Genomic DNA, 27,125 nt, shown 5'->3' on the forward strand with positions numbered 1-27,125 from the left:
GTATTGTGATTACTCCTACTTTGCTCTTCTTTCTCATAACTGCAGCTGCTATTCAGGGTTGGTTATGGTTCCATCACAGTTTTGAAGTGTTCTCTCTGTGTCTGGGAAATATGCCATTGGTACTTTAATAGGTATTGCATTGCATCTATAAATTCTTTTGTGTAGTATGGACATTTTGATGATGTTAATTATTCCAGTCCATGAACACAGTGTACGTTTCCATTAGTATTGGTCTTCCTTGATTTCTTTCTACATTGCTGTGTCGTTTTCTGCATACATGTTTTTTTACCTTCCTGGTAAGGTTTATTTCTAGGATTTTAATTTTTTTTTGCTATATTGAATGGGATCTTTTTCTTGATTTCTGCTTCTTCTGTTTTATTGTTTGTATACAAAAACACCTTTGATTTCTGGATATTGATTTTCTATAGCACTGTTTTGCCAAATTTATTTATTAGGTCAAGCAGTTTTTTAGTGGAGTCTATAGGATTTTCTATGTACACTATCATGTCATCTATAAACAGTGACAGCTTTTGTTCCTCCTTTCCAAATTGGGTGCCTTTTATTAATTTTCCTTATCTGATCACTGTGGCTAAAACTTCCAATACTATATTAAATAGAAGTGGTGAAAGTGGAGAACTTTGTCTTGTTCCTGATTTTAGTGGAAATGATTTTAGTTTTGCCCACTGAGTGTAATTTTGACTGTAGGTCCTCATATATGGCTTTTATTATGTTGAGGAATGCTCCCTGTATTTCCACATTGCTGAGTATTATTATCATAAATGGGTGGTTTAGCTTATCAAATGTTTTTCTGCATTCATTGATATGATCATGTATTTTTTGTGTCTTTTATTTTGTTTATGTGATGTATTATATTTACTGATTTGCAAATGTTGAAGCATCCTTGCATGCCTCAAATGAGTCCCACTTGCTCATGGTGTATGATTTATTTAATGTATTGTTGGATGCTGTTTGCCAACATTTGGTTGAGGATTTTAGCGTCTATTTTCATCAGTGATATTGGCTTAAAGTGTTTTTTTTTTCTTTGTTGTGTCTTTATCTGGTTTTGGAATTAGAGCAATGCTGGGTTTATAAAAAAAACTTTTGGGCCAAGATGGAAATGTAGGTGGAGGAACCACCTTGCCTCTGTGCACAACCAAATCTAAGAACAACTATTTTTAACAGCAGTCACAACTAAGCCACACGGAAAATCGACAATAGGGAGTCCAAAGACAACTGAATGCTCAGCTAAACCAGTAAGAGAAGTGAAGCCAGCAGCAGAGCAAGTTAGCAAGAAAAAATTCCCTGGTGGTGCGCCGTGGGCAAGTAGCCAAACGCCCTGATTGCGAGCTAGCTACGAGAGCACACAGGGAAGAGGTGCTGCAGGCTGTCTGCAATGGGTCGGCCGCAGTCTCGCATCTGTGTGGGGAGAAACCAGTGAGAAGGAAAGCCTGTGCAGGGCAGCAGGCTTGCACAATTCCGATCGGATAAACAAGCCCGGGGCGAGTGGTGTGACTGGACAGGCTAGGCTAGCGGAGAGGACCACCATTGCTCCCTCTCTGACCATGCCCCCACACACAGCATCACAAACCAGCGACCTGGGTCACCCCGTCCTGGTAAACAACTAAGGCTTAGCTCCGCTTACTTAACAGCACGAATAGACCAAAAATGGCTCTAGGACAACTCAGAGCCCCAGAACCGATAGATCTAAGCGATGAAGAAATAGCCGGTCTTTCAGATGCACAGTTCAAAACACTGGTTATCAGGATCCTTACAGAACTGGTTGATTTTAGTCACAAATTAGAGAAACATATGGAAGCTAAACTAATTGAAATGAATGGTAACACAAAGGAAACCAATAGTATGGAAAGAAAATTGGGACTCAAACCAAGGGAGTGGACCAGAAGGAAGAAAAAAATGATCAAACAGAAAAGAATGAAGAAGTAAGAATTCAGAAAAATGAGGAGAAGCTTAGGAACCTCCAGGACATCTTTAAACGTTTCAACATCCGAATTATAGGGGTACCAGAAGGGGGAAAGGCACAGCCACCAGTGGAAAACTTATTTGAACAAATAATAAAGGAGAATTTCCCCAAGCTGGCAAAAGAAATAGACTTCCAAGAAATCCAGGAAGCTCAGAGAGTCCCAAAGAAGTTGGACCCAAGAAGGAACACACCAAGGCACATCATCATTACATTAGCCAAGATTAAAATGAAGGAGAAAATCCTAGAAGCAGCAAGAGCTAAGGGGACAGTCACCTACAAAGGAGTTCCCATCAGACTGTCAGCTGATTTCTCAAAAGAGACCTTACAGGCAAGAAGGGGCTGGGAAGAGGTATTCCAAGTCATGAAAACCATAGACCTACAACCAAGATTGCTCTACCCAGCAAAGTTTTCATTTAGAATGGAAGGACAGATAAAGTGCTTCTCAGATAAGACCAAATTCAAGGAGTCATCATCACCAAGCCCTTATTATATGAAATGTTAAAGTGACTTACCTAAGAAAAAGATGATAAAAAAGATGATCAGTGAAAGGACAGCAAACTCACAGTTATTAAGAACCACACCTAAAACAAAAGCAAACTAAGAGGACAGCTAGATCAGGAGCAGAACCATAGAAATGAAGGTCTCATGGAGGGTTAGCAACAGGGGAGTGGGAGGAGGGGAAGAGGGGAGAAGGTACAGAAAATAAGTAGCATAGACAGTAGATAGAAAATAGATAGGAGAGAGGGTAAGAATAGCAGGGGAAATACAGAATCTAAAGAATTTGAGACACCTGTTCATGAACTAAAGGGGGAAATGGTGGGGGAGGGGTATGCAGGGTGGAGGGGGACGGAGGGGGGGATAGAGCAAATGTAATGGCATAATCAATAAAAAAAGTTAAAAAAAGAATAGTAGGGGAAATATAGAATCTTAAGAACTTGAGACACGTGTTCATGAACTAAAGAATAGGGAATGTTGGGGGGGTGTGCAGGGTGGAGGGGAACGGAGGGGGGAGTAGAACAAATGTAATGGCATAATCAATAAAAATGTTAAAAAAAAGAAAAAAAACTTTGGGAGTCTTCCATCATTATTGGTTTTTTCGAATAGTCTGTGAATGATTCGAGTTAGCTCTTTCTTCAATGCTTTGTAGAATTCTCTTGGTAAACCATCTGGTGCAGGGTTTTTTGTGTCAGGAGTTTTTTGATTACTGCTTCAATTTTATCTGCTGTTATTGGTCTCCTCAGGCTTTCTGTTTTTTCTTTGCTGAGTTTTGGAAGATTATATTTTTCTAGAAATTTGTCCATTCCTCCTAGGTTTTCAAATTTCTTGGCATACAGTTCTTCATAGTAATTTCTTACATTCCTTTGTATTTCTGTGGTGCGAGTTGTAATTTCTCCTCTTTCATTTCTGCTTGTCTTTATTTGGGTCTTCTTTTTTTTTTTTTTCTTTTCTTTATGAGCCTTCATAAAGTCTTGTTGATTTTTTAGTCTCTTTCAAAGAAACAGCTTCTGGATTCATTGATCCTTAGAATTGTGCTTTTAGTGTCCATGTCATTTAATTCTGCTCTGATATTGGTTATTTTTGCCCTTCTACTTGCTCTGGACTGTGTTTGTTGTTGTCCCTTGAGTTCTTGCGAGCATAGGGTTAGGTTGTTTGTTTGAAAACTTTCTATCTCCTCTAGGTAAGCCTCTAATGCTATGAGCTTCCCTCTCAGGACTGCCTTCAATGTGTCCCATAAGTTTGGATTATTCTGAGTTCGTTTTCATTTGTTTCCAGAATCTTTTTGATTTCTTCTCTAATTTCATTCTTGACCCATTCATTGTTTAATAGCATGCCATTCAATTTCCATGATTCTGAGTAGATTTTTTTTTTATGTTGGGGTTGGTTTCTAGTTTAATTCCCTTGTGATCATTGAAAATGCTTGGCATAATTTCAATTTTCCTGAATTTGTTGAGGCTCATTTTGTGTTCAATCATATGGTCTATATTTGAAAATGTTCTATGTGCATTTTAAAAGAATGCATATTTATCTCTTTCTGGATGAAGGAAGGGCTCTATATATATCCATTAAATCCATTTCATCTAGGGTGTCGTTCAATTCCACAATAACTTTGTTGACATTTTATTTGGAAGATCTCTGGCTTTTTGACAGTGGGGTGTTAAAACCCCTATGATAATTTTGTTGCTGTCCATATTTTTCTTGAGGTCTTCTATGATATACTTTATATATTTGGGTTGTCCTATATTGGATGAATATATATTTACAATGTTAATGTCTTCTTGGTGGATTATTATCTTGAGTATTATGGAGTGACCTCCTGGGTCTCTCTTTATGAATCTTTTTTTTTTGAACTGCATTTTTTGTGATATGAGTATTGTTACCCCAGCTTTTTTTTTCTTAATCATTGACTAGGTAAATTTGTTTTGAGCCCTTCACTTTTAGTCTGTGTAGTTCTCTCATCCTGAGGTTCATTACTTGTAGGCAGCATATGTTTGGGTCATGCTTTCTTATCCATTCAGATATTCTATGTGTTTGATTGCAGCATTTAATCCATTTATGTGTAATGTTATTATTGATTGGTACTTATTCATTGCCATTTTTATACCTGTGTTTCTCTCTGTTTCACTCTGTTTCTTATTTTCCTTAAAGCACTCCTTTTAGCATCTCTTGAAGAGCTGGTTTTGTGGAAGCATATTCTTTTAGACTTCTATTGTCTTGGAAGTCATTTGGACTTCTATTATGATTGAGAGTACTTACTGGGTAAAGTAGCCTTGGTTGCAGGCCTCTGGTTCTCATTACTTGGAATATTTCTTGCCATTTTCTTCTTGCTTGGAGCATTCCTAATGAGAAGTCAGTACCTAAACTAACTGCATCTCCCTTGTATGTTAGTTTTGTTTTCTCCCATGCTGCCTTTAAGACTCTCTCTTTATCTGGAAATGTTGCCATTTTGATGATGATGTTTCTTGAAGTGGGCCTCTTTGGGTTCCTCTTGATTGGGACTCTCGGTGATTCCTGGATTTGTGTGACTTTTTTTTCTCATCAAATTATGTGTTTTTCCTCACTAGTTTTTAAAATAGGTTTTCTATCCTTTACACTTCTCCTTCTGGTGTCCCTATTATTCAGAATTTATTACGTTTCATATTGTCTTGCATTTCTCTGAAACCCTCTTCATTCTTTCTGAGCCTCTTTTTCTTTTCTTTTTCTTTTTGTGAGTTTTTTCTACTTTGTCCTCCAACTCACTGATCCAATCTTTTGCTTCATAGATTCTGCTTTTGATTCCTTCTATCCTGTTCTTCAGTTCAGAAATTGTATTCTTCATATTCTGTTGTTCCTTGCTGACGGTTTCTATTTCCTTCTTCATGTTGATACAGTTTGCAGTGAGTTCATTGTAGCCCCCCTATACTTCCTGGTAACTCATTGTGAGCTCTTTGAACTTCCTGATAACCAGTTCTTTGAATTCGATATCTGATAGTTGACTTGCTTCTATTTCATCTAACATTGTTTCTTAGGCTTCTCTCTTTTCTTTCTTTTGGATATTGTTTCTTTGTCTTCCAATTGGTTGTGAGACTCTTCTTGTTTGCCTCAGGTTCTGAAATTCATTTGCTCTGAGTCAGTGTTTTTATGGTGTGAAGATCTGTGGGGGAATGCCTGTGAAATTCACTGCAGTCCTTTTCTGTTATCCTGGTGTTCTTTCCCCTGGATCCCGTGAAGGGGATCTAGGTCTTCCTCATTACACTCTTTCCCAGGGGTTATCACTGTGGGCAGGGTTGAGAGGCTAACTGGCCAGGCTGCCTGGGTCTCATGGGTTCAGGTGCAGACCCAACCCAGTTCTTTGGGGAAACTTCAGGCCCTCTACCTAACCTGGGGTTCACTGCCAGGCTATGTGGGGAGCAGGCCAAGTGGCTGTTGCAGAGAATCCTCCAGTTTACTTTCCAAAAACTTTTTCCTTTAGAAAGCCTGCCTGTCATCACAGCTTAATCCCCCAGCCTGACCAGTGACTATTGGAGTCATGGCCCCATAATGAGCCTCTCTAATTGCCCGAGCTGGTGACCACAGAGTCTGCAGTAGATCTTGGCCTTTTGTTTTTAGTAGCCTCTCTGCAAATTCTAGCAATCAAGTCTCTCCCCGCACCCAATCTTGCTTGGCCTGGGAGGAAGGGAGTTGATAACCCAACTCTCTGCCAAGGACCCTTGTCAGGCCCGGGCCTCCCAAAGAGACTGTGGTACATGCACCAGGAGCTGGATACTGGGCTCTGGACACTGTGTGCTGACTGAGGCCACTGCTGCTCCTGCCTTAGCTCTGGTTCCTGAGACTCTAGTGTACTGAAGCCATCTCCTTACTGTCTGGCTTTCGCGGGGCTGTTATGATTTCTGGTCTATTATTTTCATATATGCTGGGGAACTGTTGGCTGTTTGCGCTGTTCCTCCTAAGATCCACCATGATTTTCTCCCATGTGTATGGGGAAATGTAATCTGCTTCTTCCTACTCTATCGTGGTCTTGGAAGCCTCCCTCTTTATCATGATGATGTTTTGTACAGGTCATTCATATAACCTGGATATTAACTACTTATCAGATACAATTTACAGAATTTTTTTTGTTCTGCAACCTGTCATTTTAACTTACTGGTTGTTTACCTTAATGTGCAGTAGTTTTTATATTTGTTTCAATGTCATTGAATTATTTTTTTCTTCTTTACATTTCCTTTGGTTGTTTTAGTAAAAAAAAAAATCCCAGAGTGTCATATAACCCCTTCTTTTAGTAAATTAAGACCTATTAGACTGGCTCCATTTGTTCACCATCATTCGTGAATTTCAAAGTAACCAGCATACTTTTGAGAAAAGGAACATGCCTGGATTGTGGGTTTTGAACAAGGTCTTGGACATAAACAGGCAACCATTTGATGTTTCTTAATTTTCATGTATTTTTTATTATTGTATTTTTGAATTGCAATGTATTTTTCACCTTTCCATTATTTTCTTCTCTTATTTTTACATTTTCTCACTTTTCATTTTAATTTGGTCATTCACTGATTTGCTGTTATTAAAGAGATGTCATATTTTCCTATGTTTCTATTTTCAGGTTGGTATATTCAGTTGTTTATCCATAAATTAAAATATTTCAATGTCGGTAGTATCAATTTTTATACATGCACATTTTTTAATATTTTAATTTATTTTAGGCAGAGGGTAAGGGAGGGAGTGGAACATCACTGTGTAGTTGCCTGGTGCATCCCCCCTACCAGGGACCTGACTTGCATGATAACCCAGGAATGTGCCCTGACTGGGAATAGAATGAACAACCCTTTGTTTACCTGCCAGTGCTCCATTCACTGAGCCACACCAGCCAGGGGTAATTTTTGTACATGTACTTCAGTTTTCTGATTTGACCTTGGTTTTCTGTTTCCTGTCTTGAAATATTTATTGAGGTTCAGAACTGTAAAGAGTTAGGCGTTATGAACTTGCTTTGTCCAGGTTAATAGAAAAGGAAATAATATCCATCCCTACTTTAAACTCTAATTTCTCTAAACACAGGAATGTGTGTTTGTATTTGAGTGTTTCTGGGTTGCAAGTTTTATCTAATGTCTGTTTCCTCGTCAAAGCCCATGACATATTTTTATGCTTGATATGATCTTCAGTCCACTGGTTTGAGTTATTTCAACTATTACCCTTTCTGTTTAGTGTGCACTGTAATGTATTCATTCTGTGCTGTTATGGCTTGGGCATTGTGTGTCCTGCAAAAAAAAAACAAAACAAACGCATATTTTGAAGGCGCAGGAAACATCTAGAGCATTGAATACAGTGGACCCACTATTTGTCTAGCAAACAATAGGAATAAGGAGCTTATTTATCCTATATCCATTGTGTGATAAGAGGGATGAGCACAGTGCTTTATGAGTATAAGCAACCATTATTTCCCTTTTGTGTGACTTTTTCTCATTGTACCACACCTCATCCTCCTGCAAGTATTTAAGTTTGTGAAGTACTCAGCGATGTGATTTGTTTAAAAATTTTCTTGTAAGGTAAATGTACATTCACCTGTGTGTCATAACTGTGAATCTTTCTTTTGTTTCTATCAGCTTTGTCATCTACTGACAACCAGTGCTTCTTGGAAAGGTCAGGAATAGAAGATCTATTTTTGGAAGAAACACTGGTGAGTTATGAGAGGTGTGCCTTTGACACTGCTAAGGAAGTTTATGACAAAAAAGGGATGTTGGAATGGAAGAAACTAACTATAAAAATTATTAATGAAAAATCATTGCTATCTAAAGATGTAAAAAATATTACAAATCTGAGAAAACTTCCACTTTAAATCAGTTTCCATTACAGACCAATGTATTTCCAATTAGGAAGACTGAAAACAATACTCCAAGTGTACGTATTCTTCTAAAGCATAGGTGGTAAACACAAGAACTCAAGGCTGAATCTGGCCCTTGACCTTCTTTTCTCAAACTCAGAACCTTGTTGCTACCTGGAGGAAGCAACAAATTCCTTGCCCTTAGATAAGGAGTAGTTACATTTACATGGTCCTAAAAGTACATGCAGCGCACTGAAACCAACTGTGAGGCTAATGTGGCCCATGACTTTGACACCTCTGTTCTAGAGACTGTTTGGAAATTCTAAGAAATGTCATAATTTGTGGTGTGGGTAAACATTTAATTGTTTAAAATGTGGATTGGGAAATACTTTTCAGTCAATAATTTGTATAATGTAATTATTTAGAATGCATGTAGAAAGCTTATATGTAATAAATTTGAGATTCCCTTTCTTTAGAAAATATTGCATTTCTTAGAAATAATATTTTCTTTTATTCTACTATATCATATATTCTTGAACTTGAGTATGATTTTTAATACAACCAATGTGGAATTATAGGGATCACCGAATTATTATTTATAAATAAATGCACAAGTTTAATGAAATTTTCGATGTCACTAAAGGCCTTTCTGTGTTCAATGTTTACCAGAGTATGTGTGATGAGGACAGAAGTAGTCAATGCAGTGAACATTGGAAGAATTTTACCCATGAGTCACATCCTAACTTCCAGGCCAAGAGTCATCTTGCAGACAGCCATTATGAAGGTAGAAAAGACTTTGACCAAATGTCAAATCACAATAGTCATCAGGTGTTTCCTGTTCTGGAGAAGTCAAATAAGCAAAGTAAAAATATCCAATGCTTAAAGCAATCTTCAAATAGCATCAAAAAAACAAATATTGCAGTCAGGGAGAAAGTTTATAAATATTTGACACACTGGAAATTCTTCAATCAAATATCAAATACAAATATACTTACCAAAAGACGTACCAGTATAGGACATAAATGTGAAGACTGTGGTAAAACAGGTCACTCGTTTTTAGGTGGAACTGTACATGAAATAATTTATCCTGGACAGAAGCCTGAAATTTGTAAAGAATTTGGCAACTCATTTTGCATTTCCTCAACTCTTACTCATCATCACAGATTGCATGCTGGACACAAGCCTTATAACTGTGAAAAATATGCTAAAGCTTTTGACCACTCCTCAAATGTTAATGGTATTCAGAAAATTAATATAGGAGATGAAAATTTCAAATGTAGTGAATGTGGCAATGACTTTAGAGAGTCTTTTAATCTTCCTCAGCATCAGAGAATTCATACTGGTGAAAACTCTCCTATGTGTAGAGAATGTGGGAAAGCATTTATGAGGACCTCAAACCTCAGACAAGTTCAGAAAATTCATACTGGAGAGAAGCCTTATGAATGCAGAAAATGTGGCAAAGCTTTTAGGATGCCCTCAAAACTTACAGAACACTGGAGAATTCATGCTGCAAGGAAGTCCCATAAGTGTACTCAATGTGGCAAAGCAATTAAACATTCCTCAATTCTTACTGAACATCAGAAAATTCATACTGGAGAGAAGCTTTATGAATGTCCTCAATGTGGCAAATGCTTTGGGTACAAGTACAAACTTACTCGACATCAAAGAATTCATACTGGAGAGAAACCTTATGTATGTACACAGTGTGGAAAAGCCTTTAGCCAGCTCTCACACTTCAATGAACATCAGAAAATTCATACTGGAGAGAAGCCTTATGAATGTACTCAATGTGGCAAAGCCTTCAGGCAGCAGTCAACCCTTACTCAACATCAGAAAATTCATACTGGAGAGGAGCCTTATGAATGTACTCAATGTGGAAAAGCCTTCAGGCGGCAGTCAACCCTTACTCAACATCAGAAAATTCACACTGGAGAGAAGCCTTATGAATGTACTCAATGTGGCAAAGCCTTCAGGCGGCAGTCAACCCTTACTCAACATCAGAAAATTCACACTGGAGAGAAGCCTTATGAATGTACTCAATGTGGCAAAGCCTTCAGGCAGCAGTCAACACTTACTCAACATCAGAAAATTCATACTGGAGAGAAGCCTTATGAATGTACTCAATGTGGCAAAGCCTTCAGGCAGCAGTCAACCCTTACTCAACATCAAAAAATTCATACTGGAGAGGAGCCTTATGAATGTACTCAATGTGGAAAAGCCTTCAGGTGGCAGTCAACCCTTACTCAACATCAGAAAATTCACACTGGAGAGAAGCCTTATGAATGTACTCAATGTGGCAAAGCCTTCAGGCAGCAGTCAACCCTTACTCAACATCAGAAAATTCATACTGGAGAGGAGCCTTATGAATGTACTCAATGTGGCAAAGCCTTCAGGCGGCAGTCAACACTTTCTCAACATCAGAAAATTCATACTGGAGAGAAACCTTATGAATGTACTCAATGTGGCAAAGCCTTCAGGCGGCAGTCAACACTTACTCAACATCAAAAAATTCATACTGGAGAGAAGCCTTATGAATGTACTCAATGTGGCAAAGCCTTCAGGTGGCAGTCAACACTTACTCAACATCAGAAAATTCATACTGGAGAGAAGCCTTATGAATGTACACAATGTGGCAAACCCTTTAGGCAGAACTGGCACCTCACTCGACATTTGAAAATTCACACTGGAGAGAAGCCTGGTAAATATATGCCATGTGGCAATCTTTAGCTCGACCTCAACCTTTACTCGGCATCAGAAAATTCATACTGTTGAGAATCCTTATGTATGTGAAGTATGTGGTAAAGCCTTTCACCTGTAATGTAACTTTTCTTGGCATTAGAAAATTTATATAACAGAGCAATTGTGTGTTGAGCATGTGGCAAAGCATCTTTACAGCTCTCAAACCTTACACAATATCAAATAATTCACAACAAAGAAATGCCTTATACATATACCTCACATGGCATAGGCTTTTACGAGTCCTTAATGCTCATTCATCATAAAATATATTCACACTGTAGTGAAGCCTTTTAAATGTGCATGATGGAATAAAGCCTTGAGCCACTCACAACTCTTACTAAACTTCAGAGGATTCATAATGAAAACAAGGCTTATAAATGTGAGCTAGGTGACAAAACGTTTTGGCATCAGGCCATGAGTACAGTAGAGAAACCATACAAACTAGTGTATATCACAAGTATTTTATCCATCAGGGGTGCCTTACCCAATATGAGTGAGAGACATCCATCTGAAGAAAAACTGTTCAAATGAGACTATGGCAATATTTTAACCTATATCCAAAACATACCCAACATTTTAAAGCACATTTTTCAACATTCACTTCTTATGTGGCATATGACAATTCACATTATTAAAAAAAACATTAAAACAGAGTTTGTAGAAAATTCTATACCTGGACATACAGCCTTGTTATATATCAGGGAAAGCACAGTGGGTTGGAATCCTATAATCATGAAGACTGGTAGACTTTTTGAAATTACAGTTTCTGTAACCAAAAAAGAATTTATACATGAAAGTGGCTTGAAAGGTGTAAAAATTTAGGAAACTATGTAATGGAAATAGTAGCTCAAAATATCATAATTCAGAGTGGAGAGTTAATGATAGATTTCAGGTATTGCTCCCAAGCAGAATATTAGTACAGAGAATTGCACAAAGTTTAGAAACATCAATCATTACTTTCCACTGTGCTTAAAAATGTCAAAGGGATTGATTTCTAGATATTTATAATTACTCAGAATATAAAGTACAGTGTATTGACAGTATTTGAAATATTTTGAGAAGGAAATATTAAACTGATTTTAGTCTTGTATCAGTTGATGCTACTATGTTTTAATTCCTGGTGTGAGTGAAATTACTGGGTTGATTGTTGGTTCCTTAACAACCTGTGAAGTCTTGTAGAGTAGGTGAACATAACTCACAATTACATTTGTGTAGAAGATTGAGGAAACCATGATGCACAATGTATGAAAAAAATCTGATTGAAGTTCTTTTTTTTTTAGGTTACTCACTTTTATTTAATGTTGCCATGGAAGTCACACTATTTTGCAATATAGTAAGATGTAGAAACAATATAAATTTTAACTATTTTTCTTAATCTTTCTTTAAGGAAAATCAATTTGTTAAAATCCTGATGTATTTTCATCAAAGTCAGAGTTAAATATTAGTTGATGTGGTTGGAATAAAAAAGCCATCAGTGATATGTGATGGAATATGGACAGTTCATCTCTCAGTGCATAACAATGTTTTATGTCCATGTTTGCTCAACAGTTAGCCTCCTGTTAGAAACCAAAGAAAACTGCAGTCTGGGATCATAATATGCAAGAACAGTAAACACTCTACAAATGTTTGCAGTGTCTGGTTTGAGAACTTGTAACACAATTGTATTGTGATTCTTTATTTAGAAAATGTGTGAATTCATATATTTATTAATAAAGGTGAATGTACTGTAATGTGTTTATGTCTTTACCATTACTCAGGTTTACAGATAACAATGTGTTATTTGGTAATGTAGTGCAAATACGGCATTAGCAGTTTCTTTCCATGGTGTCCTTAGAAATGAAATATTGTGGAAAATTTCCCATTATTGATATATTTCATTGTTCCTAATGGACCATTCTAATAATTACAACAGTTGATATGTGCTTTTTGAAATGAGAAGCTAAGCTACTTTATAATATTGCTGGCATTATTGATGCAATTAATTTTCTGTAACTAGGAGCCTTGAAATGCCCGTACCTTCTGCTTCAATTTCACAGTAGATAACATCTCACAGAGTCACAGTTAAAGGTCCCTTCTTTGTATTATGATTATGATTATGATTATGATTATGATTATGATTACACAGGGAAAGTGGTGGAGAGAGTTAGAGAAAAAAATCAATGTGTGGTTGCCTCCTACATGGCCCCAACTTGTGACCCATCCTGCCACCCAGGCATGTGCCCTCACTGGATATTGAAGTGGTGACACTTTGGTTTGCAGCCCTGCTCAATTCACTGAGCTACACCAGCCAGGGCTTAAATGTTCCTTCTTGACCTGACTTCCTGGAAGCTGCTTTGTGCAACAGTCTTCCTTCCACCTGAGGCTTTCACCACACATGGCCATAAGATCTCTGCACACTGAATGTTGCTTTTTTTTTCCATTCATTTTGAACAATGTGAACTGAGCTCCAGGATGCCAAAATCCTCTGCACATGACCCTGAATTAAGACAGGTATCCTGGGATCTCCTATAGTTTCCCAGGATTTAGCCACATCCTCATTGTAGCCACTGAAGTCTTGCTGTGTACGTCTCCCAGCATCTTTGGGGAATAAAGTTGTCTCTCTTAGTTTCTCCTGTGGTCTTTTATGTAACTGTTGCTCACTATCCAATACCAACATGCTGTGCTTAACAAATGATAATTTTTATTTTCTACTATATTTTAAAAATATTTTATTTATTTTTAGAAAGAAGGGAAGGGGGGACTAAGAGAGGGAGAGAAACATCAATGTGTGGTTGCCTCTCAGGTGGCCCCACTGGGAACCTGGAGCACAACCCAAGGCATGTGCCCCGAATGGGGTTTGAACTGACCATCTTTAGTTAGTAGCCCACACACCATCCACAGAGCTACACCAGCAGGGAAAATGCTAATTTTTAAGAGTGGCAACAACTGTTCTTAACACTGAAATATTTTTTCAAGGGCAAACAAGTATAACTTCAGAGTTCTGAAGTTCTGGTTATTAGTTTTTGAAAATTACTTTACTTGCCCTTGCTGGTGTAGCTCAGGGGATTGAGCCCATGCCTGTGAAACAGAGGATGGTGGTTCAATTCCCAGTCAGGGCACATGGCTGGGTTGCAGGCCAGTTTGCAGCAGGGGACACAGGAGAGGCAACCATACATTGATATTTCTCTCCTTCCATTTGCCTACAAAGTTAAATAAATAAAATCTTAAAAAAATGAAAATTACTTCACTAAAGTTTTTTTTAAAGCCTGACATTGTCATGCAATCCATCTTTCATATTCTATACTGTTACAAATTGACATGTGACAGGAATCAAATACTTTAATCTGGATTAATTTTAGAATCTAAATGTGTAGTAGTGATATCTAGTTGCTTACTGAATATTCATTATCTTCTTTCCCAAAAAAGTGGTCATTTCTTACCTTCTTTTTTTATTTTATTTTTGTTGAAGTACAGTGGTCTGTATTTATCCCCCATCACTCCCCTCCACCCTAGCCATCCCCAACTCCCTCCCCATTCCACCCACCCTTGGTTTTGTCCATGTGTCCTTTATAGTTTTTCCTGAAAATCCTTCTCTTTCCCCCGTTATCCCCTTCCACTTCCTTTTTGTTTACTGTCAAATTGTTCTTAATTTTAATGTCGCTAAGTTCTTTTCTTTCAAATAGGAAAAGGTTTTTAATCTTCATTCTGACAACTCCCCTGTGTTCGTTTCCATTTATTGTGTAGAGCTGCTATGTTGCTTGCCCTTTGTAGAGTGGACTCATGTAGTGAGTGCCCTACAGAAACCACTGGCACAGTCTCCCTGTTCACTCAAGCTGGGGGCTTTACCTGTGCCCTCCTTTCCATTGTGGGCAGTGTACACACTCCCATGGTAGTTTAGCCTTGGTTACTTTTGCACCTTAATGAGATCGACTTACACCTGGGTCAGTTGACTATGAGGATGAGCAACAACAACCAATATTTCACCCCAAGTACTATGGCACATTTACTTGTCTAGGGTCATTCCCTCAAGGCTAGAGTTACTTCTCTATAACTCTGGTTACCACTGAAGCAGATTCTTCAGTTTCTCACTTAAGGAGGTGGTTGTGTGGTTCTATGTTTTGAGTGAAGCTGTCTGCCAGATGTCCTAGCTTTGGGATGTTCACCTGTGCTGCCACTTACTCTCTGCTAGGTGACTTACTATGAGATACAAAGACTTCAGGTGGCTGCTCATTTAGATTGTCTTAGAGGTGCCCAGAAAAAGCTAAGCTGGGCAAAATGGTCTACTGCTCATGGCATCAGGCTGAGGGCCACACAGCAAGTGTTACAGGATACGTAGAAGACAGATGCGACCTTTTTGATAGATGTTACAAATATCTGATGCATGATCTAAGACAGACCAGATGTTGTGGAATAGTCTGGAAACAGCTCAGGTAAACCTGCAGATTTGGTGGGGCAAGATATCAAGGAGTCAGGAGAGCAGAGCTACCACCTGTAGGAGGGTGATAGGATAGTGTTATGGTGCCTATCCTACTGAGTCTCATGTTAGTGTTGGGCATGCTTTCAGAATAGGATCAATTACCTCTGACAGCACATCTGTCTGATGAGGGCCTCTCCAACTCTCACTGTGATGCCAGACTATTCATTTTGTCTCAGCATGTCTAATTGCTGCCATGATTTCACAGCTCAGAGTGACTGAATCTTTATTATTCCATTCTTATGCCATTTAAGGGGAACACATGGGTCTCCAGGTATTTGCTGTGTCTGTCCACCAATTCCTCACTGGTTTCTCCGGCCAGGGGTTCTGGGGACTTGTCTTGCTACCAGTGGCATGGGGAACAGGGGTTCAGTTGTGGGGCTAGAACCTCTCATTCTTCAGCAGGAATTTTTGCAGCCAAGTTATTTCTCCTGGTTTTTAAAGATCACATGGCTGGGAGTTAGTGGCAGCAATAATTTTCAGATATTTGCCCTTTCTACCTATTTCCATGTAGCATTTTATTTGCTTATTCATGGGACTTCTAATCAGTTAGATTTTAGGTGGTTTCTTAATGATGGTTGTTCTGTAGTTAAGTTGTAATTCTGATGTGCTCATGGAGACTTTGAGTGTAGATAGCATTTACCTTCTCTGGAATTTTGACCAGAGCCCCTAGTCTTTCTTATGTTAGATTACACAAATATAAAAGTGATTATACATTTTTCCCACCTCTGCTTTATTTTAGTTAGCAAAATGTTCTTACAGTTAGTGAATATAGGTAAAAAAGGAACACTTTTTCTTGTATGGTTATATAATACATATTTCATTCTAATATTTTGTGTATAAAATATTATTGAAGTGTTGATATGTTGTTAAACATTTTGGTTGTTTTTTTGTGTGTATTGGATTTAGTCAATAGTGCTCCAATTAACATGGATATGGAAGTATCTATTTTAGGTAGCAATTTAATTTTTTGATATATTTTGTGACTGGGATGTCTTTTTAAAAAATATGTGATTGATTATGCTATTACAGCTATGCTATTTAAGCGCCTTCATTCCACTCTACCCTGTAACCCTCTTTTACTCACATTCCCTGCCATTAGTTCATGTCCTTGAGTCATAAGTGGGATGTCATCATGGAATGGCTTTGCTGTCTAAAGTAATCTGTGGGATTTTTATACTCATTCGCTAGTGGATTCACCAATTTACATTCCCAACAATAGTGTGCTAGTATTTTGTTTTCCATCATCTCACTGACACTTGTCTCTGCTATTTTTCAGGACACTAGTTGTTAGAATTAAAAGGTGGTATGTTCATGTGGTTTTTTCCAAGAGAAAAGCTGGGGCTGGGACCTTATTAGGAAAAGCATTTTGTTCTGAAACTATTTTCCTGACTTTTTTCTGTTCTCAATGCTTTATTGTATTTTACATTTTTAAAGTGCCCTTTCTTTAGATTATTTTTTAGGGAATCCAGTTTTTCATGGTACTATATTATTGCCGTGAAAATAAATATTATTATTTATCCCAGTACTATATAGCCTGTTGTTTAGCACTTCTTCATGTTCAGATTACATGTCAAAAATATGTGTATTATTTTCTTTCTCAATGTTAATATAAGCTGTTTTAACATTAGGACATTCAAAGTCCTAAACCTATAAATTGTTTTCATCGCAAAATAATAAATATGTTTTTATAGGAGATTTTAATTTCTTGGGTGCATTTAACACCATATTTCCATAGTCCTCAATTCAAAAATAAAGGAACTAATTTGCAGGCAGGACCTCAAAAGTGTAACTGTGCCTCATCCCTAAGTCCTAAACTGAACATTAGGAAATAATTTGAGGGTTCACTTGAAGTTGAAACTGAAAACCCTGGCACCCTAATTGAAGGATATTACTCTCAGGCCATTTGAGGTAAGGGTCCGGTTAACTGAAATGGCTCTGGTTAAATTCCTTATTATCAACCTAATGCATCAGACCTGGGAGACTATACTTGTTCTTCCAGGGAGAACTGAGAAGCACAAGGGCCCTGAAATAATCCTCAAAACCCAGACATGAATTTCTAAAAATGGTGAGCATAGGTAGTTAAAAAGGAGCACTCATGTTCCACACAAAGTGCTATTTTGAAATATATAAACTGTGTTGTTTTAACTTGCACAAAATTGTATCAGAAAACTCACTGTATCCTGCTGAACTTAAATAAACATTGAAAGTATAAAAACTTATTAGGAGAATGAAGCTGGGGAAAGCTGCTTATTTTAGGAGGAAGGCATACTTTCCACTACAGGTCAATAGGTACAATCAGGCACAAGGAAACAGAAGAGCTACATATTTATTGTCAGGATTACTGGAGTAAAGAAAACTATTATTCCTGTCTCTGGCCCCAAGAAACTGGTCCCTCAACTACACTCCACATAGCAAAATTGTACATTTCTTCTTGACTGGAGTCCCTTGGGTACCAACGCAATGGGAAAAATATTGAGGCATTATTGTTGTGTTTTCCTAGAATCTGTTTTATGGGGAGGACCCTACAAAGGGCTTTGAATCAATGGAGTCTCATTAAGGTTTGTATTCATTTATGACAGTAATCATCCATAGAAGTTTTTAAAAACTTTTTGTATCACTTGAATTCATGTAAAATTGATCAAGAATTGCTTGGGAGCTTACAGAATGTTTTGCCTTGCTATAGTACTATGTGCATATTTAAAGGATGGGTATTTTACTTCTTATAGCCAGTGTCCTTATGAAGAAAAAAATGCAGATTTTTTTCTTATTTTGGAGAGAAGCATTTTTATTGTGTTTTCCATCCTCTATGACCCGTTTAGTCAGACTAATATGACCACACTCACCATCACAGTAAAGTCTGACATTCCGGGATTTTCTCCCACAACCAGCAATTCTCTGAGACACCAGCTGAGCATTATTGGCTTCACTAACAGATTGAATGGAGGGCCATGCAGTACTGAAATAGACTATATTTAAATATAGCAGAAAGATTAAAAACATAATGTGTCAAAGAATCATCTGAAATTTATGGGAGTATCACAATCTTAATTTTTTATGGAAATCTCACAAAATATTCTAATTATGTTCAAGTCATACAAATGTTTTTAAGTCAAATGGAGTGGTCAAGGAAAGAATACAACCAAGGAGAAATATGGAGGGTGGTTCCCTGACTGCACCAAGCGACTTCTTGCCTGCTCCCCTGCTCCAGTCTCTGCCCTCAGGAGGCCCTTATTCAGTCACCACCCATCCCAGGAAGTGCAGTCCTCAGAATCACACCCCTGTGAATGTATACAAAGTGTGCATGTGCACTTTGTGAGACTCCTGGAAGTAGTTACAGAGTCCAAAAGTCACCAAAATCTTCATCTGTGTTTCCAATTCTATGCTGATCCTCGGATTTCACAATCCTAACCACGTGAAGCCCGAGGATCGCTACTTTGGTTGTTGTACTCTCTGCTTCACTTCAGCCAATGGTGAATCCAAAATACAGATGAGACACCCCCAGGCCCTAACCACTTTGCTTTGGGGTGGAGGGCTAATTTTCCAGCAAACACTGAGGCCCTCCCACCCGAGGTTTCTCCACCTTTCTTTTGTGAATGTTCTGCTGAAAGACATTGCCTGGGCAACAGGCCCACACCTCAGCATTTAAAGTCACAAGTCAGGTAGACCAAACAATCTGTGCACCTCACCATTGGCAGGCCATGGAACCTGAACTGCTCCCCAAGGTGCAGGTGTGCTGAAGTCCCTTTAGATAAGCTCAGAGTTCAATAAGATGCACTTGAGATAGAGAGAGTGGTTTGGAAGAGTTCTGAAAGCAAGTGCAGTGGCAGCAGGGCAGATATGGATGCCAAGTGGGGCTTTGATCGCAAAGGGTTCTGCATGCTTTATACACCTAAACTCTACACCTTCGAGTTGTTTGTTATTAGATCACCTGAGGAGATCTAAGAAGTGACATCAGCTGAGCTCCCTCACAAAATTACTAAACTTCTCTGGGTGGGTCATGCTTGTTGAATGTGAGGATCCCCAAGAGATGGTCAGGTGAACTCACTGATTTTCAGGAGGACTCTGGAATGCATCTGAGAGACTAGAGAGAAGACTTTGTTCAGGGGAGATAAGAGACTGCTCTGTTGGGTGTAGGGTTGAGGAGGGCAGCGCACATTCTTATTGCTATAGCAGTTTGCCGGCCTCTGTGGGAGGAGAGAGCACATGAGGACAGTAAAACAAACTCAATGTGGTCTCCCTGTCGCAGCTTATTGTCCTGCCTCCTGCTGAAGAAGGAGAGGAGAGGGTGGGCCTTTCAGCCTTTCCAGGTCCTACTGCCAGTGATTGTGTTGGGATTAGATAAAAGAGCTGTGCCTTTGAAGACACATTCCCAAAATTCAGTCTTCACTCCTCAGTGTATAGTCGGCTGAGTGAAGACCCCAGAGGAGGAGGAGGAACAGAAGGACACTGCAGCTTCTCAGGTAAAATATTTGTTATGGGTCATGGGCTGTGCTTGCTTTTTCTCCTAATATGATTAGATCAAGAACCAGCAAAATTTATTTCTTTTCTTTGACGTTCTTGGATAGTGAGATTGTTTTTATCTACTCATGCCATTTTCTGTTTACAACTGTCAAGGGCAGTAGTTTCTGCTCAGTACTTTTCTCCTTTATCCCCAGGTTCTTCTGTGCATTCTCTTAATCAAGGCTGCCCCAGGTCAATAATTCCTGCCTTTAATTAATGACCTTCAAACACTGTACATATCCTCTTTGTGACAGATTAACCTTGGAAGGCAACGGTGTGCATTATGTTTTTTGGGGTGTGCTCACAATTTCTAGTGTTGGTGGATAAGGGAAATGCATGTTTAAGTTTGTGTGCCTAGAGCATCACCTCTGTACATCAGTGGTAAGAAACTGCAGATTTTCCAGTGAAAATTACTCCAGATCTTCTGAGAAAGAAGAGTTAGTAGGATAGAGACTGTCACTCAATTGGTAAGAAACTCTTGATATTTAAATACATGATTAGTGTACTGAACATGAGAGGTACCTGTGGATTGACATTGGAAAAAGCGAATGTTTACTTATGCTTATTTTCACATAATGACTTTCTTATTCATGTATTTTGCGAGTAGTGTCCCACCAATAAGGACATGTCCTTCTCTGTGCTTTAGTCACCACATATCTATAGTTCCAGTCCACCTGATAGTTACTTGGCTAAGGTGCTCTCTTCAGTGTAGAGTTAGTACTTTTTCTGTTTTCATTAAGAAGAGCCTAGCAGGGAATTACTGAGGGAACTGGAAAAACTATCACATTACATGTGTACACTTTTGTTGTCTTTTTAACTTCTCTTTGCTTTGGAAGATGAAGGCCCTACATTTCTTCTATAGAAATCATTGGCTTTTGACATAAAAAATGTAATCAGTGAGGCCTTGTTCCTGTATACTTTTGTTATATTGCACACTCATATCACAGACCTACTGTACATTATTTGTTCTGGCAAATACCTAAGACTCCACCCCTAGGAATGTACCAGGTACAAAGGAAGAGAGAATTATGGCTGAAATAAATAGAATTGATCAACATTTTAGCAAAAGATGCCTGGCTGCTGTGGCTCATGGGATGAACTGCAAGTCTCTCAAACAGTTTCTCATTTAGTTCCAAGTTAGGCAACCTGTATGGGTTGTTGGCTAGGTCCCAACCCAGTACAGCACATGCTAGAGTCAACCACACATTGATGTTTCTTACTCTCATTCTCTCCACTTTATTTTTTTAAATTTTATTTAGTTATTTTTCAAGTACAGTTTTTTGTCTATTTTTCCCATCCCAGCCCCCCCCCGCCCCTTGCTCCCCACCTCCCTCCCATTTCCACCCCCCTTAGTTCTCGTCCATGTGTCCTTCCTATACTTGTTCCTGTAAATCCTGCCCCCTTTTTTCCCTGAACTTTCCCTTCCTTCTCCCTCTGATCACTGTCAGCCTGTTCTCTGTTTTAGTTTCTTTGGTTATAATTTGCCTGTTTGTTTGTTTTGTTGTTTAGCTTCCTGTTAAAGGTAAGATCATATGGTATTTGTCTTTTACCACCTGGCTTATTTCACTCAAGATAATGCTTTCCAGTTCCATTCATGCTGTTGCAGAGGGTAGTAGCTCCTTCTTTCTCTCTGCTGCATAGAATTCCATTGTGTATATGTACCACAATTTTTTGATCCATTCATTTACTCATGGGCTCCTAGGTTGCTTCCAACTCTTGGCTATTGTAAATTGTGCTGCTATGAACATTGTGGTGCATAGGTTCTTTGATATTGGTGTTTATAGGATTCTTGGATATAATCACAGCAGTGGAATTGCTGGGTCAAAAGGCAGGTCAATTTTTACTTTTCTGAGAAAATTCCATACTGTTTTTCATAATGGTTGTACCAGTGTGCAACCCACACAACAGTGAACTAAGGACCCTTTTCCCCACAACCTACTCCAACACTTGTAGTTTGTTGCTTTGTTTGTGACAGCCATCCTGACTGGTGTAAAGTGGTATCTCATTGTGGTTTTGATTTGCATCTCTCTGATAGCTAACGATATTGAGCATCTCTTCATGTGTCTCTGAATGTTCTGTATGTCCTCCTTGGAGAAATGTCTGTTCAGGTCCTTTTCCCTTGTTTTAATTCAATTGGTTGACTTCAAGTGGAGTCATGCAAGTTCTTTGTATATTTTGGAGATTAAAACTTTGTGTGAGGTATCATTGGCAAATAAGTTTTCCCATACAGTGGGTTGTCTTTTTAATTTAATACTGTTTTCTTTAGCCATGCAGAAGCTTTTTATTTTGATGAGATCCCATTTGTTTATTCTTTCCTGTATATTCCTTGCTCTAGGGGACATATCAGTAAAAATGTTGCTGCATAAAATATCTGAGATTTTCTTGTGGATGTTCTCCTATAGGACTTCAATGGTGTCACGGCTTATATTTAAGTCTTTTGTCCACCTTGAATTTATTTTGGTGTATGGTGTAACTTGATGCTCAAGTTTCTTTTTTTATTTTTTTTGCATGTTGCTGGCAGTTCTCCCAACACCATTTGTTGAAGAGGCTATTAGTCCATTTTATGTTACTACTCCCTTTGTCAAATATTAATTGACTGTAGAGAGTTGGGTTCATTTCTGGGCTCTCCGTTCTGTTCCATTGTTCTTTGTGCCTGTTTTTATGTCAGCACAAGGCTGTTTTGATTACAGTGGCCTTGTAATATAGTTTAATATCAGGTATTGTGATCCCTCCTACTTTGTTCTTCTTTCTCAAAATAGCAGCTGATATTTGGTGTCATTTATGGTTCCATATGAATTTTTGAAATGTTAGTTCTATGTCTGTGAAATATGCAATTGGCACTTTAATGAGTATTGCATTGAATCTCTAAATTGCTTTGGGTAATATGGACATATTGATGATGTTAATTCTTCCAATCAATGAACATGGTATATGTTTCCATTTGTTTGTGTCTTACTTGATTTCTTCTTCTGTGTTGTGTAGTTTTCTGCATACAGTTCTTTTACCTCCTTGGTTAGGTGTATTCAGAAATATTTTATTTTTCTTTTTGCTATATTAAATGGGATTTTTTTCTTGATTTCTGCTTCTGCTATTTCATTGTTAGTATATAATAATGCCTTTGATTTGTGGTATTGACTTTGTATTCTGCTGTTTTGCCAAATTGATTTATTAGATCGAGTAGTTATGGGGTGGAGTCTATATGATTTTCCATGTAAACTTTCATATCATCTGCAGACAATGACAGTTTTGTTTCCTCCTTTCCAATTTGGATGCCTGTTATTTCCTTTTCTTGCCTGATCACTGTGGCTAACACTTCCAATACTATTTGGAATACAAGTGGTGAAAGTGGACAAACTTGTCTTGTCCCTGATGTTAGTAGAAAAGCTTTTAGTTTTAGCCCATTGAGTACGATGTTGGCTGTAGTTCTCTCATATATGGCTTTTATTATGTTGAGGAATTCTCCATCTATTCTAATTTTGCTGAGGGCTTTTATCATAAATGAGTGTTGTAGGTTATCAAAAGCTTTTTGCACATTTATTAATGTGATCATGTGGTTTTTGTCTTTGCTTTTGTGTATGTGATGTATTATATTTACTGATTTCCAAATATTGAATTATCCTTGCATCCCTGGAATGAATCCCACTTGGTCATGGTGTATGATGTTTTTAATCTATCGTTGGATGCAGTTTGCCAATATTTTGTTTAGGATTTTAGCATCCATGTTCATCAGTGATATTGGCCTGAAGTTTCCTTTCCTTGCTGTGTCTCTATCTGGTTTTGGAATTCAGATGAAGGTAGCTGCATAAAAAAAAAAAGACTTTAGGAGTCTTCCATCATTTTGGGTTTATTGGAATAATCTGTGAAGAATAGGGGTTAGCTCTTCCTTAAATGCTTTGTAGAATTCTCTTGTGAAACCATCTGGTCCAGGGCGTTTGTGTGACAATAAATTTTTTATTATTGCTTCAATTTCATCTGCTGTTACTGGTCTGTTCAGGCTTTCTACTTCTTCACTGATCTTTGGAAGACTATATTTTTCTAGAAATGTGTCCATTTCACTTAGGTTTTCAAAAATTTTTGCATACAGTTCTTCATAGTAATTTCTTATAATCCTTTCTATTACTATGGTATCAGTTGTAATCTCTCCTCTTTCATCTCTGTTTGTGTTTATTTGTATCCTTTCTCTTCTTTTCTTGATGAGCCTACTTAAAGGCTTGTCGATTTTTTTTATCTTTTCAAAGAACCAACTCCTATATTCATTGATCCATAGAATTATACTTTTCATCTCTATGTCATTTTATTCTGCTCTGATCTTGGTTATTTCCTTCCTTCTACTTTCTCTGGGCTGTCTTTGTTGTTGTTCCCTGAGTTCTTGCAGGTGTAGGGTTAGGTTGTTTTTTTGAAATGTTTGTATCTCCTTTAGGTAAACCTGCATTGCTATGAACTTTTCTCTCATGAATTACTTCTCTGTGTCTTATAAGTTTTGGATGGTTCTGAGTTCATTTTCTTTGTTTCCTAAAACTATTTGATTTCTTCCATAATTTCATCCTTGACCCATTTACTGTATAATAGCATGCCATTCAATCTCCATAATTTTGCATGTTTTGGGCTTTTTCCTTTGGGGTTGGTTTCCAGTTTCAATCCATTGTGGTCAGATAAAATGCTTGGTATGATTTCAGTTTTTTTGAATTTGGTTAGGCTCATTTTGTGTCCTATCATGTGGTATATCTTTGATAATGTTCCATGTGCATTTGACAAGAATGTGTATTTAGCCTGTTTGGGATGAAGGGCCCTCTCTCTCTCTCTCTCTCTCTCTCTCTCTCTCCATATATAATATAAAATAAAAAATATATATATATATATATATATATATATATAAAGTCCATTTCATCTAGGGCATTGTTCAATGCCAGAATATCTTTGTTGATATTTTGTTGGAAGATATGTGGATTCTTGATATTTTGGTGTTAAAATCTCCTATGATAATTGTGTTGCTGTCAATATCTTTCTTGAAGTCCTTTATGATTTACTTTATATAATATCCGGGTGCTCCTCTATCGGGTGCATATATATCTACAATGTTAATGTGTTCTTGGTGGATTGTTCCTTTGAGTATTATGAAGTGAACTTCTGGATCTCTCTTAATGGCCCTGTTTTTGAAGTCTATTTTGTCTCACATGAGTATTGCTACCCCAGCTTTTTTTTTTCTTGTCCATTTGCTAGAAAAAAATTGTTTCCAACCCTTCACTTTTAGGCTGTTATGTTTTTTTTTCTTCTTGAGGTTGGTCTCTTGTAAGCAGCACATGTGTGAGTCATGCTTTCTTATCCATTCAGCTATTCTATGTCTTTTGATTGGAGCATTTAATCCATTTATTTTTAATGTGATTATTAATAGGCACTTATTCATTGCCATTTTTGTACCTGTGTTTTTCTCTGTCGCACTCTTTTCCTTCATTAAAGCTGTTCTTTTAGCATCTCTTGCAGACCTGGTTTGGTGGAGGCATATTCTTTTATACTTCTTTTGTCTTGGAAACTCTTTATTTAGCCTTCTATCTTGATTGAGACCCTTGCTGGGTAAAGTAGCCTTGGTCGCAGGCTCTGGTTCTCAGTACTTGGAATATTTCTTGCTTGGAGTGTTTCCAATGAAAAGTCAGTAGCTAACCTTATTGGGGATCCCTTGTATATTACTTTCTTTTTCTCCCTTGCTGCCTTTATGATTTTCTCTTTATCTGGGAATTTTGCCATTTTTATATTATGTGTCTTGAAGTAGGCCTCTTTTTGTTCTTCTTGATTGGGACTCTCTATGATTCCTTTATTTGTCTGACTTTTTCTCTCATCAAATCAGGCAAGTTTTACCTCATTACTTTTTCAAATATGTATTCTATCCCTTGTTCTTTTTCTTCTCCTTCTGCTATCCATGTTATTCAGAAATTATTGTTTCATATTGTCTTGCATTTTTCTTAATTTCTTTTCATTCTTTCTGAGCCTCTTTTCCTTTTCTTGCTTTTCTGTGAGTTTTTTTCTACTTTGTTCTCCAACTCACTGATCTGATCTTCTGCTTCATTTATCCTGCTTTTGATACTTTCTACTGTGTTCCTCAGCTCTGAAATTGTATTCTTCATTTCCTCTTGGCTCTTGCTGATAGTTTCTATTTTCTTTTTCAAGTTGATATAGTTTTCAGTGATGTTATCGTAGCTCCCCTGTAGCTTCTGGCAGCTCATTGTGAGCTCTTTGAACTTCCTGATAACCAGTTTTTTGTATTCAATATCTGATAGTTGACTTGCCTCTATTTCATTTAATATTCTTTCTAATGCTTTCTCCTTTTCTTTCATTTGGGTATTGTTTCTTTGTCTTCCCATTGTTTGCGAGACTCTTCTTGTTAGCCTCAATATAGTTAATTGATCTGATCTGACTCCCTGGGTTTTTGGTGTGAATTTCTGGGTTAGAATACCTGTGGAATCCAGTGGTGCAGTCACCTTCAGATTTCTTAATGTTCTGTGCTTCCACCTACCCCTTTATTTTGTGAGTGTGATCAGTTGGAGGGGCAGGCAAAATGGTTTATGACAGCAGAATAGTATTTTATGATATTTACAGTCAAAGTCAGTAGAGAAGAGATAGAAGATCTTCAGGCTATATGTAGTGTTATATGGGCTGCCTGGGTCCCACAGGACCTGGCATGGTCCCTCCCAGGTCTGTTTGGAAACTCAAGTGCTTCCACCCCTCCTCTGGATTGCTACCAGGCTGGATGGGAAGCAAGCCTAGCTGCAGTTTCAGGAGAGCACATCAGTCCACTCTCCAATAAAAACTTCTCCAGAAAGCCTGCCTTTTAGCCCATCTCAATCCCTAGCCAGACCTGTGATGACAATATGGCTCTCAATTCTCCCAGGCTGGTGACCACAGAGTTCGTAGTTGAACATGGCCCTTTGTCCTTGTTACCCCCTCATTAAACTCAAGCAGACAGGCCTCTGTCCTGTGTTGCCCATCCTTGCTTAGACAGGGAGAGAGTGAGCTGATGACCCTGCTTTCTCCCAAGGACCCTGAAGCAGGCCCAAGCCTGCCAAAGTGTTTGTCATAGACCTGCCCAGTGCCGGCCTCCTGAAGAGTCCTCTGTGGCAGATGGCCCCAGTGCTGGCGCCTATCGATGTCACTGGGTGCCCAGG

The 27,125-nt window shown here is 38.1% G+C and overlaps 1 protein-coding gene across 1 annotated transcript; it reads left to right on the forward strand.

Moving 5' to 3' along the window:
- Positions 1-9,436: 9,436 nt before the first annotated feature.
- On the forward strand, positions 9,437-11,000 carry LOC128625913 (zinc finger protein 501-like; the record flags this gene model as incomplete). The annotated part of the gene is made up of 1 exon (XM_053655732.1): positions 9,437-11,000. A coding segment is annotated over one exon (1,564 nt), but the record flags the coding sequence as incomplete, so codon positions are not given.
- Positions 11,001-27,125: the final 16,125 nt, after the last annotated feature.

Source organism: Artibeus jamaicensis, unplaced genomic scaffold (assembly GCF_021234435.1).
Source record: "Artibeus jamaicensis isolate MK-2021 breed Jamaican fruit bat unplaced genomic scaffold, CSHL_Jam_final scaffold_11, whole genome shotgun sequence".
NCBI lineage: Eukaryota > Metazoa > Chordata > Mammalia > Chiroptera > Phyllostomidae > Artibeus > Artibeus jamaicensis.